This window comes from Felis catus, chromosome B1 (genome assembly GCF_018350175.1).
Source record: "Felis catus isolate Fca126 chromosome B1, F.catus_Fca126_mat1.0, whole genome shotgun sequence".
Classification (NCBI taxonomy): domain Eukaryota; kingdom Metazoa; phylum Chordata; class Mammalia; order Carnivora; family Felidae; genus Felis; species Felis catus.
Window position 1 is genome coordinate 114,865,961 of NC_058371.1, and position 18,655 is coordinate 114,884,615.

Below are 18,655 nucleotides of genomic sequence, written 5' to 3' on the forward strand. Positions count from 1 at the left end.
AAAATCAAAGAATGATATTCAGAAATATATTCAGTAATAATACACAGGAGAGGAGAAATATAGAAAGACCACTAATGACTATTCATTTGGCACCTAGGGGGACAGTTGTATGCCATGCTGTCTTTTTATTTTTTTATTTTTTTATTTTATTTTTTATTTTTTTAAATTTATTTTTTCAACGTTTATTTATTTTTGGGACAGAGAGAGACAGAGCATGAACGGGGGAGGGGCAGAGAGAGAGGGAGACACAGAATCGGAAACAGGCTCCAGGCTCTGAGCCATCAGCCCAGAGCCTGACGCGGGGCTCGAACTCACGGACCGCAAGATCATGACCTGGCTGAAGTCGGACGCTTAACCGACTGCGCCACCCAGGCGCCCCTGCCATGCTGTCTTTTATACTCAATGATCCCTGAACCATGGCCAGTCCAGCCTTGATGGTGGTTAAACTGGTCGTGAAGACAGGTAGTACCCTGCCCAAGTGGATGCATGGGGTGAAGGAGGGTAGGGTGTGTACAAATGGATGGGAGGAGAGTCTGGGAGGAGAGAAATTCAATTAGCCTCTAAAGCAAGTAGAAAACCATCTTATCCAGTAGAGTAGGAATCAGGGCATGATTCTTTGCCCAAAACATCACTACTGGGGAGCCTAAACATTTCCTGATAAAAAACAATTCATATGGATCTGGAAAGCTTTCTGGTATCCAGATGACTTATGTAAAAAGGCAAACACACCATGATTGGTTAATAGTTGAGAATAAAGCTCTGTAACAGAAAATGACATAAACCATGATTAGAGGGTAAAGTGAGAAAAAACCTTCTTCAAAAGTTTGTTTAGGGCAAGCCCAGCTGGCAAAAACACAACATAGATATTTTATCAAGACTTGATAGTCCAGGGGTTCCTGGGTGGCTCAGTCAGTTAAGCATCCAACTCCCGATGCTCAGGTCATGATCTCATGGTTCATGAGTATGAGTCCCGCATCGGGCTCTGGCTGACAGCGCAGAGCCTACTTGAGATTCTCTCTCTGCCCCTCTCTGCTCTTTCCCCGCTCATGCTTGCTCACTCTCTCTCAAAATAAACAGACATTACAAAAAAAAAAAAAAAGTAACAGGTGATCTTGCCTTGAAAAGACAGGCTCTAGAAGGCTGCAAAGGATCCACATCTGAGGAAGGAGAAGTACTGTGGACAGAACTACAGGACTCATTTCAGGTTCACCTCAGGAAATGTGTGCTGTAAACTACATAAAATTGTGGATACGCCCTTCATGTGCAAGACAGAACCTAGCCGGGTGCTTTATCAGATCAACCACAGTCCTTCAGGAATTTCTTGTCACGTGGTTGGGACAAACAACTGTCAACACGGAGATCAAATAAAAAAGTACATACACTGCCCAACCATTGTGTTTCCAGTTTAAAAGGACACATGACTCTTCATTTCAAAACCCTAATATATATGTATTTTTATGCGCTCATCGTTCCCAACTCAACACTCTAATTTTTTTTTTTTTTAACGTTTATTTATTTTTGAGACAGAGAGAGACAGAGCATGAACAGGGGAGGGGCAGAGAGAAAGTGAGACACAGAATCTGAAACGGGCTCCAGGCTCTGAGCTGTCAGTACAGAGCCCGACGCGGGGCTCGAACTCATGGACCGTGAGATCATGACCTGAGCCGAAGTCGGACGTTTAACCAACTGAGCCACCCAGGCGCCCCCCAACACTCTAATTTTCTAAGGGCAGAAACACTTAAAGCCATCAGTCCCTTTACCTGGGATTAGATGGGCCCCAAAGGTATAAGCAAACTAGGAGCTAAACTATTGCCACACATTCTCTTCTCCCCTCTTCCTTTCAGCAGCCAGGGTGAATGGAGATTCCTGATAGCACTGGATTCATTATGCCTTTACAGAATACAGAACAGAGGAAGCACTCTCTCTCCTTGCTCTGTCTTTTCTCAGTTCTTAATTCCTCAATCCTGTCACTGCTATCCTAGATAGCAGTTCATGCTCAAGAAAGGGGAAAAAAGAGGGCGGGGTGAGGGTATAAAGAAAACTGAGGAAGGTCAGGGAAGGTAATGGTGAGAGTTGGGATTAATGGACTTATTTTTCTAATTTTGTTCTGGTTCACTGGGACCCCCAACGCTCACCACTTATGACTCTCATTCCTATTAATTTCCTGATTTGTCAGACACCATTCTATGCCATGACTGGATATGGAACTGAAGATGCAGACAGCTAAGAGGAGAAGCATCAATCACAAGAGCCAAGGCAGAAAGAGGCTCAGTGTTCTAAGGGTTCCTCGAACTGTCACCTCTGCACGCCACTCCCCACAAAAAAAAAAAAAAAAAAAAGTACAAGACAGCCCAACTTCGTTGCTGCCAAATCAGAAAACTTACCTTGCAGACTGTCCCTTCAGTTCAGAAGAAAAGTCCTCCAGACATCCTTGGCCAAGGTGTGAGGAAAACTTTCTCAGGGAACAGACTATAGTCATTCCAGCCCAACATTCTTGTATGTGGCAAAATGGGTTTGAAAAGCTAAATCATTTCATTCACGTTCTAATAACTGGGCCAACATTTATTTAAACACACTTCTCAGAACACACAGTTTGTGACTGCAAACCAAAGCTTGGATTGCTGGGTTGAAGCAAATTGTAAGCAAAAGACTTAAAGTAAAGCCCAAGACAGACAAGGGAGAAGGCAACTGGAAAACCGAAAGCCAAATATTTCACCAATCTTGTGAAATCACTCGTGGTGATTGTATCTTGTGAGTAACAAGTTTATTCAGCACCAAGGACTAGATGTGACACCCTCTCACAGAGAGTGGTTTCAGTATACATGGTTCTGTCATTGCTCATAGCCACGAAGGACATTCTACACAGTCAGCAACAGATGAGGCAGGTAGATTACCTAATAGCCTTGTGACCACAAAAATCTAAGAAGCACTCAAAGCCAGTGGCTGAACCACATTTAGAACACAATTCTGACTCTTGTTCCATAACACCCTATCACCTCTAGTCAAAATGATTTGTGTTTGTTTTACCGAACCATTACTCAGGCACCTATAGCCTGCTTATGCTTCAGGAAGAGGTCTTGACAAATGAACATGGGGGCTATTTAGTTAGGATGCCACCAGAGCTTCCATTGGGAGTATTTGTAGCTTGGTGATCCAGTGGTATGTTTACTGATGTGGCTTCTGAAAATTGCAACTCTTCCAGGGAGGATAATCTTTAATTTACTTTCTTTCTATAATCATAGCAACTCATCTCTGCAAACCTCATCCATTACTAGGATGGGCTTGCCTTCTTTTCTGTGCCCATTTCTTCATTTAACACATAGCAATAACCCCTTAGAAGTGTTTTTACATTTCTGAACTTCTCCCATGCCTTAAATTAGTTTCACTAAAAATCAGCCAATGTTTAAATTCAATATGTACACTGTTTTAATTACAGATACTTTCTGCTTTGATGGCTTTGGAAAATTATAGCTTCTCCAAACCACACCTATATTTGGTGAGGGAGACTGTTGACTTAGAACAACTCTATTTTTCCTTCCACCTTGGACATCTGCTTAGTGTTCAGTAAAATATGATGTTAGACTTTACTCCCTTGTCCAGAAAGCACATGATTTGTAGGCTTCTTTTTTTATAAACCAGGACATACTGGGGTCTAAGATGATTAACAGCTCTCTCACGAAGTGGCTCTACCTGGAGAGACTGTAAACCCTGCTTAAGACAGTTTCAGTATTTATTCCCACAATGTATTCCAGCAAAAGGCCCCTCTAGCTTTCCAACTGCTAAAAACTTTGGGGTCATCCTCAGCTTCTTTCTTCTACATCCATATCCAACTTATTAGCACATCCTGTTGGCCTTACCATCAAAATTCATCTTGAATTGAATGACTTCTCCTCACCTCTTACCGCCACCACTGAAGTTCATTTTCAGTGGGCCACAAAGGGCCTAGGGGACCCAAGGCCTGTCCCACCTCCATCCTTTGCACCTCTACTCAGCCACATGAGCCTCCTGACACCTTTTAAATCTACTGTGACTAAGCTATTTCCTTGGCTTAGGGCTCCCCCCAACCACATGGCTCACTTCCTTATCTTGTTTCCTGCCCAAATGCTTTCTTACTACAGAAGCCTTTCTGATCTCTGTATAAAGTAGTACCTGTCCTCAGCATCGCTCTTACCCTTACTCAGCTTTTCTGTTTTTCATCTGATAGCAACCTGACATATCATTATGTGACAAGGTGTGCATTTATTTCTCAGTTGTCATCCCCCAACAGAATATAAGCTTTAGAAGAAGAAAAACTTTGTTTTGGTCATTGCTGTTGCTACAGTGCTGGCCTGGTGCAGAACAGGAGCTTAATACTTGAATGAATGAACGAATGAACGAATGAATGAATGAATAGGTAAATAAGAGGGCAAAAAAGCAGAGTTGAACACCCCACTGTAACTTTTAGTTAGTAGAAAATGAATGTCTAATGCGCAAAGATACACATTTTATGAACATATTTAAATTTCTTCCCCCAAGTCTAAAGAGAAACAAAAACTATATTAGATTGCAGTTAACACATATGAAAGTGTCTAAAGAGCATGTCAATAGGGAGCAGGTGTTCAATAATCGTTTTCTTCATCTCCTCTGTATGGTAATTCAGAGGTACTTACCTTTGGGGCACACTGGAAATGCATTCCAGGCACAGGGAGAGTAGTAACATACATTGTGATACAGCGATACAGGTATAAAGTTCCAATGATAAAAAAGAATCTGCGCCCCACAATTGACCTAAAGGAAAAACAGGGGTGGGGAAAACAAGTTTACTTGTTGTTTCTGCTCCTAATGCATTATCAAACAACGTTTAACAGAATAAAGAATAATACAGAGTGGCATTAACAGACCACAGTTTCACAGCTCAAAGGCTTATTTGTGAACTGCCCACCCCTGCAATCCCATGGAGAGGCCATACTGTAGCTTTCAGAAACAGAGGTTCACATATTGTGATAATTCTAGGTGGGTTGGGACCCAAAAGGAGTGTCTGTGGGGAGTGGGGGAGTTAAAGTTGACTCAGGGTTCTAGACAACCACCTCTCCTAAAAAAGTTACTCTTTGTGCCAAAGAATTCAATGAACTATGTTTTCAGTCAACTCACTGCATTAATAAAACCTTCTCTTGAGAACATATCAAGGTATAAACGAGCCAGTCACAGAGGAATTAACTAATGAGCCAAGGTGATACTATATAATTGGACACATAGGGAAATGGGACAACTAATTTAACCTAAGTTATATAAGCAAGGTTTATTTGGAGACCATCCAAAAGGATTTTCACAACTTGAGCATGAACTATTTTGTCTATGACTATATAGATTTTTAAAGAATTAAAAAAAAATTTTTTTTTAATATTTACTTTTGAGAGACAGAGAGAGACAGAGCATGAGCAGGGTAGGGGCAGAGAGAGAGGGAGACACAGAATCCGATGCAGGCTCTGGGCTCCGAGCTGTCAGCACAGAGCCTGACACGGGGCTTGAACTCATGAGCTGTGAGATCATGACCCGAGCCGAAGTCGGACGCTCAACCAACTGAGCCACCCAGGCACCCCAATTTTCAGAGAATTATATTTTGAAACTGTCCGAAGTATCCTTGTGCATTTACGGGCGTTTACCAGTGAAGCTCTTAACTGATGAGTTTACCCTTGTTTTATTCAACCTTGATCCAAAAAAGCAATAAATAAATAAATATCCCACAAGTCCTTTTATACTTTCGATTTTTTGGTGGAAACTGATATTAGTCCCTGTCCTGGACCACTAAGTCCTCACTCCAAGGCAGTGGTTCCTAGAGGGTGACTCTGAGCACATCTCAGGAATCCTCCACAGGGGTAGGCCCTGCCTGCTAGCACCACTGCTTCATGGGTATCTGAATGGGCTTTGAGGGTTCCGGGTGTCCTTATGTCCAGTTGAAGATGACAGCTCATTTTCTGCTATGCAGTTAGGGGTGGGTCTATAAACTCTGGGCTCTGGGGATTCAGAGATGGGTGGGGTCCATAAAGCCCCTAGAATTGCTAATTGTGACTTCCCTAGCACATAAACTGTATTACTCCAGGTCCCTCATTTTCAGAGCTCTCAAACTTTCAAAACTAATACTGATCAAAGACTTCCGGAAAAATAGGCAGTTTCAGGTATGTGGCATATTTTTAGTTTTCTCCAAGACTTTCATCTGATGTGGATCAAGGTCTAATTCAGGTAACTGTTAGGATTTCTAACTTACAGAATTATGTACAAATGTAATTTTAGTTGCATGTTTCCAGTAACTATTTTAAGAATATTCCAGGGTTTCTGGGGTCAAAATATAGAGAAGAAAAATACCTAGACTATTAGATGAAAGTATTTATTTAGTGCAAGGCCATTTATTTCAAAGGTTTGCTATGCTAACTATGCCTTTTCAAGTACTGAAAAGGAATGGGCGATAAACAGTGCTGAGTCTCTCCATTTGGTTAAGTGAAAAACAATTCATTCTTTGCTTCTAGCTCAGACCCAAAAAGTGTTGAACTGTGTGCTTCATGCTGTTAGACAAGGTGAAGTAATAGGCAGGAATTATTATGAGTCAATTATATTCATTCCAGCATTCTGAGTTCAGCTGTACTCAGAACTGAAAATTAACTTAGAAGGTAAAATGTGCACTCTGCAACCTTATTTAGAAAAATAACTAGAGCTAATGTTCCCCCCCGCCCCACACAGCTTTGAAGATGCTTTAACAAAGAAGCGCAAGTAGGATTTCTCATTCAGCCAGGATGTTCAAAACATGTTACAAAAATTATTCTACTAGTTACTAAAATACATGATACAATTTTACCTCAAAAGTGAAAAAAAATTAGTATGATTTCCCCAACAAATTTCTGATGATGGGTTGTGACCAAAATGGTAGGTATCATTAAAATGTGTGGTCATCTATGACATGGTAAAATCTCAGGTGGTCATGGAGAGGCAGTGCATAACAACTCTTTAGATGAAGATTCAAATAAATTGAGACTGTACCTCTGGATAGAAGCCAGCTACTTACCAGACCCTGGAAAATATCTCTTTTCACATATATACAAATAAAATGTTGGCCTAAATTAAAGGAGAAAGCAAACACCTTTGGCCTATGCAGGCTCTCTTATTTTCAGTGTCAATTGTAGAAACCAGAAAGAGAAACACTAAAGTTCAACAAATGTATTGTTTGCTTTTGGCATAAAGCATACCATAACTAATAACTTTGGCAGCAAAAAGTTCTAGTAAAAGGCAGTTGATGGCTATCTTTTACCTACACATATTAAAGAAAATGTTTAGGAATGACTTTGGTTTGTAGAATAAGTTTTCAAAACTACAAACCTGAATTTGGGGAACTCTTCAGCAAATAGAGACTGAATTCTTCTATTCTCAAAGCAACAACCAATGGAAAGAACAATATGACATAAATTCTTTCTTCTAAAAATGATCTTGTGGTATTAATGTGAAAATCCTATTTGTGAATTTTTGAACAGTATGTATTGACTAAATATATATTACATTTTCAAAAGCCTCAGTTTATGAACAATGCTTTGATCAAACTTATATTTTAGCGATTTAATTGCTAGAATCTTAGTAGAGAACAAATCTCCGAAGGGTAAATGAAATGAAAAAGGGAATTGAGGGGCCTTGTTTTTATGGGCTAGCAGCGAGATTTCACAGGGAAGCAAAAATAACCACTTCAGAGCTATGTCCTATTTTTAAGTGTCTTTAAAGCAAAAGTACCTGGCTTCCTACTTCCTGATTGCTCCTGTTTCAAAACAAGGAGACTGAAACCAGTGAACTAAGAGCTCCTTTGTGGTGCCACGGGGGAAACTGGACAGTGTGTTTACTTTAGAAGTCTAAAGCCCAAACTTCATAGACCCACATCTAAATTCAATTTCTAAAGCTCTTGTGATTGGATTCCCAATAGGCAAAAGAAAAGGAAATGTAAAATTTGAGAACTCCTGAATAGAAGCAAACCTCAAAGAACGCCATTGACTATAGACCAATATAGTCATCACATCATGAGTAATAAGAGAAAAACACTTCCCAGTCTACTCCATTCCCCACCTGTTAAAAGCCTAAAATAACAAAAGCATGATGATGTGAATGTTATTCCTTTCCAAGCCTCTTGATTTATCATTCAGATACCACAGTACCAAGTTGCTTAAAATCAGGAACTGCACCTTACATTCATCAACTCTGAATCACCAACCACAGCGTATCTGTAGTGTCCTCATATTTGCCCCTTTCATACACAGTTGCTCAACAAATGCTTACTTATTCAATAAGGTAGATCTTTGCATGGCTTCTTGTCATCAAATGCCTGGCTAGGAATGAATTTATTGGACAAAACTGAGGAAGACAATTTCAATTATATATTTACTCCCTTAAATACAAGCTTACGGCAAGTCCCCCTAAAATTATTAGACCTACTTACTTGTATCTCAGAAACAGCCACTGGGTGATCCATAATCCAACTAATATAATCCCATTTATTTCTGATACAGAAAATGCCCATTTTACCCGATCAATGTAATCAAAAAACTTGTCTGGTAGTGGAGGGCTGAGCTCCTTGGGAGGCACCCTTTCGTGCACAACTGTGATCATGACGGTTGTTAAGACAAGGTTGAAAAGAGCGTACACAAAGGCGATCCCTGTTTTCCACCACTCCAGGGGAAATTTGTTCCTTGATTCAGTGGGCATAGCAATTTGGATATAGTCCGGGTACTTTTTGGTGCCCTTTCGCAACCCATTGGATAAGCTCTTAGGTTTACTGTTGCCATTTTTGTTTTCTTCTTCAACAGGCTCGGCAGGTCTTGTGTAAGTATTTGCGGGATCATTGGTTTGATTTTCCATATGTTCCTCGAGTTTTGCTGTCTCTATAATATCCATGGTCCCCCAGTCTTCAGATCAAGAAGGAGATGGTAAAGTTCTTGTTCTTTGTGCACACTTAACTTTTTCAAATCCCTCTATTTCCGAGATCAACATGGACTCTTATAACTGATTTTGTTTCCTAGCACAAAGTGAAGAAGGTGGCCATCTGATTACTGTTCCTTCCATGCAGCTACCTGCTGTACACTCACCACCTTCAAGAAAGGAAGCCAATTTTCTTTCTCCCAAAGGTGTTACTCACCCACCTGTAAGAAATAAAACAAAACTACGTTCAGAAACGGTACATGTCCAATTGTTAACCATCCAAAACAAAACAAAAGCATTATCAAAATAAGGAAGCAAATACCAAAGCCATTTGCTTTATAAATATATCATAAGAACATGGTGAAAGGTGTTGAGATGGAGTTTATTTGTAAAATACTGAGTTGTCTTATCTTGGGAATCTTGTCTCTTTCTGAGCTGATGTCAGTATTAATGGAAACATTTTAATAAATCCCTTTAAAATCTCTTTAAATAAAAATCAGGACCCAACTTGGCAAATACTTCATCAGACACTATTACTTGTTGCTAACCATGAAGTCACAATAAGTTAGAACCTCTCCAGAGACCACATCATTCTTTCCTAAGACTGTAGCTTTTCTGTGAACCTGGAAGAATAAAAAACTGATGAGGTGCTTACATGCATTGAATAACCGTTACTCTCTTCACTTGTCAAAGACTCAATTTTTTATTTCCTGGAGTCTTCTTAAACGACCACTTCTCAGAACAGATTCAAGAACCACATATGCAAGGTACTTAAGGTGGCATTGCCTCAGTTTATCCTTTTATATTTAGAGATGCACACCACACATCAGGAACGCGGACAGCCTTCAAAATAATACAGTGAAAAGACACACAAAGCCTTAGCTATGTTTTCATTCAGGGAACACATTCCACTTGTTACTCGAGAAAGATAAAAATCCTCCAGCTGACATGCTAAATTAGTAAGGAACCACATTTTGAGGCGGCCGGCACAATTTCTACCGCGCAACAGAAACTGACACCCTGGGGACCAGCTCCAGGCACTTACCACCGCGACACGGAGGAGGAAAGGATGCCTTCGGCGGAGGCTCCGCAGGCTTCAAAGAGCAAAGACTTCTTCACAGCGCAGAGCCCCAGCACCAACTCTTTTATACTTGCTAGCAACACAGCCCCAGCTGTTCTCAATTTAGGAAAGCAGTATTTTAGTCGTGCTGCAGAACCCAGCCACCTGAAGAGGTTTTCGAACCTCGTAATTAGTCCCCACCCTGAGTACACTGCACAACTGCAGCGTAATTCTTCACATTTTAAAGGGCTCCCTTTCAGGGGAACTTTAGGAAAAAACAGGGAGGAGGAAAAACTCAAAGCAGGACAGCTAAACCTTCACTTAATGAAAGAAAGAGGGAAAAAAGGTAAAATGGCACAGTCAATAAGTACAGGCAATATTTGTTGACAGTATGGATGGCAAATAGATCAACCACACGCCTTTATTGTGCACCTGAACACCTCAGCGCCGAGGGCGCGACGCAGAGTCAATTAAAAGGAGTTTATTAAAAAACATGCCTGGCCTGAGCATTCATCCAAAGAGCTTGCAGTCTGAGGAGACAGAGCTCAAGTGACAACGAAACTACTGGGGAAGACAGAAAGGTGTACTGTAAAAGGAAGGACAAGGTGATCACTAGATAAAAACGTAGTTTTAGTTGTATGTCTGCTCCCCTGACAAGCTGTGTCTACAGAGAGGCACTGTCCACTTCCAGGAAAGTGACGGCATAAGGTGACCTGGAGAGAAACGGATGGTCACTGGACGACGGACACAGGCTAAGAGGTCTTACTGAGAAGCAGACATCTCACCTTTCTATGGTCCCTGTGAAAAGCCCCAGGCACTAAAACATTAGAGCAGGATGAGAAAGGACCAGCAACCTTGTGTGGAAACTGGGATTGACAGAGATCCTTTGTAGAACCCTAGCACAATGTTGTGGGAAGAGTAAGTACAAATAGCAAAGAGATGTCTTGTTAAAATATTTGCAAAACCAAACCTTTGACACCCTGGATTACCACTTCTAATGGAGGTGCCAAAACACCAACTCAGTCGTTGCCTGTCTCTTTTCACCACATCTAGGCTAATCCACTCATAGTCTCTTGCCAAATTCATCAAAATTCTCTCCAACTTTACTACTCCACATCTGCTCCTAGCCTGGTGTTCATATGTGAAAGAAGCTTGTGATTTTGAAACCCACGTCCACTGGCGGTCTTTATAAGGTAGCTATCCAGTTCTAGAACACAAAATGTAGAACAGAAGAAAATCCAATTAGTTACCTGTTTTATTATTTTTTTTTCTAAGAGGAAGCACTCAGCCACTCACCTCATGGGACAACTGTGAGGATGACTGAAATAATTAATCATAAAGAGCTTTGCACTACTGGGAGTAAGAGCACTTGGTGTGTGCAAAGCCCATTTATCGTCATTAGTAGCAGGACTGATATTTTCCTTGGGATTTCATTAAGAAGACTGAATATACAAAGCACATTCATCCTGTGTCAACCAATTTTGTGACACAATGTCACCGAGATGATGACTACAAACATATTCATTTCTATGGTGATCCTTTGCTACCAAGTAAGTATCTGGGAAAGTGACAAAAACCACAATAGTTTCGATGGACAGCAATCCCATTGGTTCATTTGTTTACGGTACTATGCCAGAGCACAAGGCAGATGAAACCTTTCCAAGTCCTTACATTGCAAAATACCAGAAGTTAACCTAGAGAATATTAAAAAATTTTTAAATGTTTTTATTTATTTTTGAGACAGAGAGAGACAGAGCATGAACGGAAGAGGGGCAGAGAGAGAGGGAGACACAGAATCCGAAGCAGGCTCCAGGCTCCGAGCTGTCAGCACAGAGCCTGGGAGCGGGGCTCGAACCCACGAACTGTGAGATCATGACCTGAGCCGAAGTCAGATGCTCAACCGACTGAGCCACCCAGGTGCCCCAGAAAAGTTAAAGACCTGTATAGACTAATCTTCCTTTTGAAGGAAAGCGCAAAACCCTGAAACTTTTTACACTGATATTCTGTTAGGTTGTTTTTAGGACAAAGAATAACTTATTCCAGAAGTGCAAGTAAGGTTTCAAATTAGGAAATGATTGTAAGAAAACACAAACATATGTAAACAGAAAAGACAGATTATCTTAAGGGAAGTACAAAAGGCATTTGATACAAATCAACATCCACTTGGTTTCAGGGGGAAAAAGTATTCAATAAAGGGAATAGAATTATCTATTTAGAAACACATTCTTTCAATGCCAGTATCCTGTAATATGTGTTTTAGTATCTGGTGTTACTCCTCTTTTCATCCCTAAATAAACTTTAGAATCTTTGTCAAATTACAAGAACACATTACTACTACTACTACTACTACTACTACTACTATTTAGGGGGTGGGGGGAGAGCACAAGCAGGGGAGAAGGGGAGAAAGAATCCTAAGAAGGCTCCACAACCAGTGCAGAGCCCGATGCAGGTCTTGATCTCACAATCGTGAAATCATGACCTGAGCTGAAATCAAGAGTTGGACGCTTAACCGACTGAGTCACCCAGGTGCCCCAAGAAAACACATTATTAGCTTCTGTTTTATTTCTGTCACCTCTATTCCATAAAGGGTTTGATATGACCATATTCATACATTAGTTATTCCCTTTAATAATCTCAATAGGATTTGTCTGTGTAATTTGACAAAACAATTCCAAGATTCACACTGGTAGGTATTAGGTTATATATTACATAATACTAGGGTAATGACACTGAGTTATTCTATTTTGAGTTTATCCAGAGGAAGTAAGAATGTACACAAAATATTTCTACATTTTTTTTTAAAGTTTATTTATTTATTTAGAGAGAGTGTATGTGTGCATGCTCCAGCAGGGGAGGGGCAGAGAGAGAGGGAGAGCATCCCAAGCAGGTTCCACACTGTCAGTGCAGAGCCCAACATGGGGTTGATCCCACAAATGATGAGATCATGACCTGAGCTGAAATCAAGAGTCAGACGCTTAACCAACTAAGCCACCCTGGAACCCCTAAATGTATGTTTTCAACAGTCGTTGATATGAGAAAATTGAAAATAATCTAGTATCCAAAAACAGGGGGTTAAATGAATTATGGTTATCTTACTATCATAAAATACTATGTTTTGATGTAGTAACTATAAAGTGTGAGACAAGCATAGAAATATTACATAAGAAGGATGCAGTTACCCAATAAAGACAAACTTAGATCTGAATAGGAGATGGAGAATCTCAGTAATTCATATCAGAGGTTATGGTTTTTAAAAACTGGGGAAGGGGCCATGTGACAGATACTCAAGGCTATCAGAAAAGGTATGGTTGTCAAACTCATGATGCACATATCTTCTTAACAGTCCTGACCTGAGGCTCACTGATGGCAGCCTGTAGTGGAGACTGAGTATAGACATGAGCTCTTGTCACAGGGCTTAGAAATGCACTGCTTACTAGATCCCTATGGCAGCCTGGTTGTGCATTTGTAGTAGTAAAGAAGACAAGACATATTAAATGTGTAAATGTAGTTTAAAAATTAAGGAAACTTATCTGAGTTTAAAAATGGGTTTTAATGTTTAAAAAGAGGTCATCTATTAAAGAAGTTAAACACTGATGGAAGGAAATGTGTTTTTAACATCTGCAAGTTGGAATTATGAATAAAAGAAAATTTATACATTCAGCTTAAAGTCTTAGGAAAAACTAGGTCTTGAAACAATTTTAATGAATGGAAAATCAGTGGAAAGAAACACCTGATAAGTTTCTTAACAGACATAAAAGCTTTTCAGACTTAAAAACAAAACAACTCAGTTGTCACCATAAAGCCATTAAAAAGTCAAGTTGTAGAATTAAACAGCCACAAATAGTTCTCAGAAAATGCTACTTACCTAATTAATCCTCATAAAACCCTAGGAAATATTTTAAAGAAATTGAGGTAAAGTGAGATGCTCAAGGCCAGACAGGGAGAAAGAACAGAGCCCAGATTAGAACCAGGAATCCCTGACCTCAGGAGCCCGTATTCTTAATGGCACATCACCACCTCTGGTGCCATTATGTTAAGAGGTCAACAATATAGTCAGGAAAAGAAAAGTGACAACTATGAGTTTTTAACATTTTTTTTAATGTCTACTTATTTTGGGGAAGAGAGGGAGGGGCAGAGAGAGAGAGAGAGAGGATCCAAAGTGGGCTCTGTGTTAATAGTGGAGAGCCTGATGTGGGGCTTGAACCTCGAGATCATGACTTCAGCCAAAGTCAGACACTTAACCAACTGAGCCACCCAGGCTCAAGCTTATTATTTTTATTTTATTTTTATTAAAAAAAATTTTTTTTAAACGTTTATTTATTTTTGAGACAGAGAGAGACAGAGCATGAACAGGGGAGGGGCAGAGAGAGAGGGAGACGCAGAATCTGAAACAGGCTCCAGGCTCTGAGCTGTCAGCACAGAGCCCGACGCGGGGCTTGAACTCATGGACCGTGAGATCATGACCTGAGCTGAAGTCGGATGCTTAACCGATCAAGCCACCCAGGCGCCCCTTATTATTATTTTTTTTTAAATAGAGATACATACTTAGGAAAGTCCTCTAGATAACATCAGAGGCATTTTTAAATCTCCGTTATTTTGCAAAAATTTGTATACACTTAGAGAAAATTTCAATATATAATTCACCCCTCTTGTGACAGGAAGAACAAAGGAGCCAATTAAGTATTTCCCATTACCCCTATCTACCATTTAACTACAGTTGTTCCTAATAAACTACCATTTAAATTTATCATATATCACTTTATGTTAATAAGATCCATTTTAGCTAAGATATGTCATGCATATAAAGTTTTTTCAGAGATCAAAACACCTTACCTTTTCCTCTAATCTTAGAGCTCAGCTTGTATAAAACTCTTCCCACCTAAAATGGGCAAAAGTCCTACTATGCTTGCAGATAATGAAGGCATCTTCTCAATCATGGGATTCTATTTCAGAAGCACTCACAAAATTTTCTGAATACTGAGAACTGAAAAGAAGATCTATAATTTACCAATAAATTATCATGTATTTTTGTGAAATACTTTCTCAACAAAAGTTAACATGAAAAGAGTCCTTGGGGCGCCTAGGTGGCGCAGTCGGTTTAGCATCCGACTTCAGCCAGGTCACGATCTCGCGGTCCGTGAGTTCGAGCCCCGCATCAGGCTCTGGGCTGATGGCTCGGAGCCTGGAGACTGTTTCCGATTCTGTGTCTCCCTCTCTCTCTCTGCCCCTCCCCCGTTCATGCTCTGTCTCTCTCTGTCCCAAAAATAAATAAAAAACGTTGAAAAAAAATTAAAAAAAAAAAAGAAAAGAGTCCTTATCAGAGCTTTATAATAAGTTTTTATACTGCCACTGGGTCTATATAGGTATGATGATAGACTTAAAATTAGGGAAATGGGCAGGCTTTGTAGGGTGACAGCATGCTGGGAATGGATCTGGGAAAATATTTTTTTTTAATTTATTGGTTAAAAAAAAATTTTTTTTAACGTTTATTTATTTTTGAGACAGAGAGAGACAGAGCATGAATGGGGCAGGGTCAGAGAGAGGGAGACACAGAATCTGAAACAGGCTCTAGGCTCTGAGCTGTCAGCACAGAGCCCGGTGCAGGGGTTGAACTCACGGACCACAAGATCATGACCTGAGCCAAAGTCGGACGCTTAACCGACTGAGCCACCCAGGCGCCCCAAGAATTTTTTAAATTTAAAAGATAAAACCGAACCTCTAAATTTTGGGAGAGATAGCTTGGGTAGAGGACAGATGTTTTAGCTTCTGGTACTGATTTACTATCCTTCATGAAGGCAGAGTAGACATCAGTTCAGTTGTTATAGAAGAAAGATCCAGGATATTGCAATGGTTGCCTGGGGCTGCTGGTGGGAATGGAGAGTGACTAGAAATGGGCTGCAAGTTTCTTTTGGGGGGGATGTGAAGGCCTTAAAGTAGAAGGGATGATGGTTTCATAGTTCTGTAAATTAAAAAAAATCATTTAATTGCACCCTTAAAACAAATGAGGTAGGTATGTATGTATTTATTTATTTACTTTTGAGAGAGAGAGAGAGGCAGAGAGAGGGAGAGAATCCCATGAGGTGCAGAAAGAAAGGAAGAGATGGTGAGAAGTGGGGCTCGAGCTCATGAACTGTGAGATCATGACCTGAGCTGAAGCCAGGTACTTAACTGAATGAGCCACCCAGGTGCCCCACAAATGAGTTTTTTACTATGTGGGTAATAATGACCTCATGAAGCTTTTTAAAACAAAACAAAACAAAACAAAACAAAACAAAACAAAACAAAACAAAACAAAACAAAACAAAACAAAACAAAAAAACCCACAGACTGTCATGCTAAGTTCTTTCTAAGGAACCAGAAAACCAAGGACTATCCCACACTTATTATATTCCTGACTGACGTATCCCTGTCAAGGGTAGTACTTACCAACTGAAAACTTCTTTAGCAGTGATTCCACAATACACATTTCTAAGTTCTCTGCAGACAAGTTCAAGAACCAACCAATGAAAATCAAACAGCTTAATAAAATCTGTGTAAACTGTGCTCCAAAAAAACCCTTGTAGCTAAATAATATAAAGTGACAAAAAAAGATGGATTTTTCTCTAACAGAATTAATCAAAATTTACTGAGTTTATTAAAAGAATTAAAAAAAAAATGGTCCATTGTTTTTCTCATTAAAAAAAAAATTGGGGGGCGCCTGGGTGGCTCAACTGGTTGAGCATGCAACTTCGTCTCAGGTCGTGATCTTGCGGTTCAGGATTTCAAGCCCCACATGGGGCTCTGTGCTGACGGCGTGGAGCCTTCCTGCTTCAGATCCTCGGTCCCCCTCTCTCTCTGCCCTTGCCCCACTTGCATACTCTCAAAAATAAATAAAACATTAAAAAAAATTGGTCACTTTAACTGGTGGGGTAGATAATTTAATACTTGTTGAAAGGAATACTTATTTACCCAGAGCAAATATTAGCTGTGTCAATTGGAAAACCTTAAACCGTGGCACTGGGAGCATTTCACAAGAAGGGATCATCTCCAGGCCATAGTGCAGCAGGAGAGGGGGAGCAGTGCGTGGCCTGTATTAACTGTTTCTGACTTACCTGTGACACAATAAAGTGCCTTCACTAAGATATAACTAGCAAAATGTTCCATTGGATGTTTCAAAATCTGGCTTCTATTTCCTAGCTGCTATTCTTTTTATTGCCAATGGCTGCCAAATTCTGATGATCAGATCTGATTCCAGTGTATATTGAAAAGACAAAACTGTCACCCTGGGGTTGAGAGACTGAAGTTCTCCAATAGGAGTTCTCCACTCAGAGAGCTGGAGTCACAGGGAAAGACAAGGTGACAGTCTGCGGTACAATGTGGAAGGTGGGGTGAGTGTGAATGTGTAGATGGACAAGACAGATTGGGAACCTGAAGACAGAAGAAGGCCGTAAATCGAGGTCAAGGACTAGGAAGTATTTAAAATAATTCTTCAGTTTCCTTTAGGTATACTCTAAAGCAGACGTTCTCAGAGTTAAGGGGTAGAGTCAGGGACACATCACACACTTTGCCCAAAGGCTGGCTTATGCTTGCCCCAAACCCTTCTCCCCACCTCTATTCTGGATACATCTAGGAAAGCTTAGAGAATTTCAGGGGGGTAGGGATAGAGGGACTCCCCTGGTAGTTTCTTCTTTCTTTATCTGGTGTTTTCAGTGTTTGGTAGAATGAGGCTAGAATTTTCTACTTCCCACTCCTCTTTTCTGAACTCACTGCCAGCAAAGTATGATATGTCCATGGCCTCAGAGAGTAAGGTGAGTTGAAGTCTTGCCTTTGTGTCAAAATGCTTATCTACTTTAGCGTATGAGCAAAAGAAAGCCCCTCTCGTTTAAACAGACATTTGTACTCTTAATAATCTGAACTGTAATTATGTCAATTCACAAGATACAGGACAGACATTTGGTCACTAGAATCATTCCCCCTGTCCCCCACCCCCACACCTGCACTACCTGCTGCATGTTTAACCATCAAACAAAAGCAGCCAGCACTTATTTAGTATAAATACCCTGGAGGCTTTACCAGAAAGGTTAAATCTACAGCCTAACTAAACAACAGTGATAATCACCTGTTTCTACATTCCTATTCTTCCTTATATACCCCAAAGATTTATACACCTAGAAACCGATTCTCTTGGGTTTTAATACTCACTACTCTGCAACGGGAGCACAGATTACCTATTGAAATGAGGATGTTTCTGGAAACCACAAAAACTCCATTTAATAGTTTTAAAATATATTAAGTCTGCAATGAGAGCTTCTATTTCCTGAGAACAGTGGCTGGTCTAAACGAAAAGCAGAAGTTAGGGCCAACAATTTCACATAGTCTCCAGACCACACAACATGTTCTAAATATCAGAAGACCTCATTCTAAGTAAGTAAAGAGATCACAGTCAAGTCAACAGTGTATTTCCTCATCAACAAAATAAAAAATGTTCTTAGATTTGGAAGCATATCTTATTTTTGGAAAACCATGATAAAAAATGAGAAGGAAACAAAGAATAGTAATTTAATAATTCTCTACTTTAATGGAGCTTCTTTATTCCATGCCCTTCAGGTTGCTTAGAAATACACCTATTGAGGGGTGCCTGGGTGGCTCAGTCAGTTAAGCATCCAGCTCTTGATTTTGACTCAGGTCATG

At 40.2% G+C, this 18,655-nt stretch overlaps 1 protein-coding gene across 7 annotated transcripts in view; it reads right to left on the reverse strand.

Moving 5' to 3' along the window:
• SGMS2 (sphingomyelin synthase 2) overlaps window positions 1–18,655 on the reverse strand; it is an 86,676-nt gene that overhangs the window by 12,005 nt on the left and 56,016 nt on the right. For 2 of the 7 annotated variants that reach the window (XM_045056029.1, XM_023252878.2), the window contains exons 2-4: window positions 9,581–9,768; window positions 8,447–9,146; window positions 4,650–4,767 (exon numbers count right to left, since the gene is read on the reverse strand). In XM_045056029.1, coding sequence (XP_044911964.1) covers window positions 4,650–4,767; window positions 8,447–8,901 — 573 coding nt within the window. In that variant the 5' untranslated portion in view covers window positions 8,902–9,146; window positions 9,581–9,768. Of the gene's footprint in view, window positions 1–4,649; window positions 4,768–8,446; window positions 9,147–9,247; window positions 9,473–9,580; window positions 9,769–9,970; window positions 10,180–18,655 lie in introns of those variants that run through there. The other 5 variants (XM_019829136.3, XM_019829135.3, XM_045056028.1 and 2 more) reach the window with 4 other exon arrangements.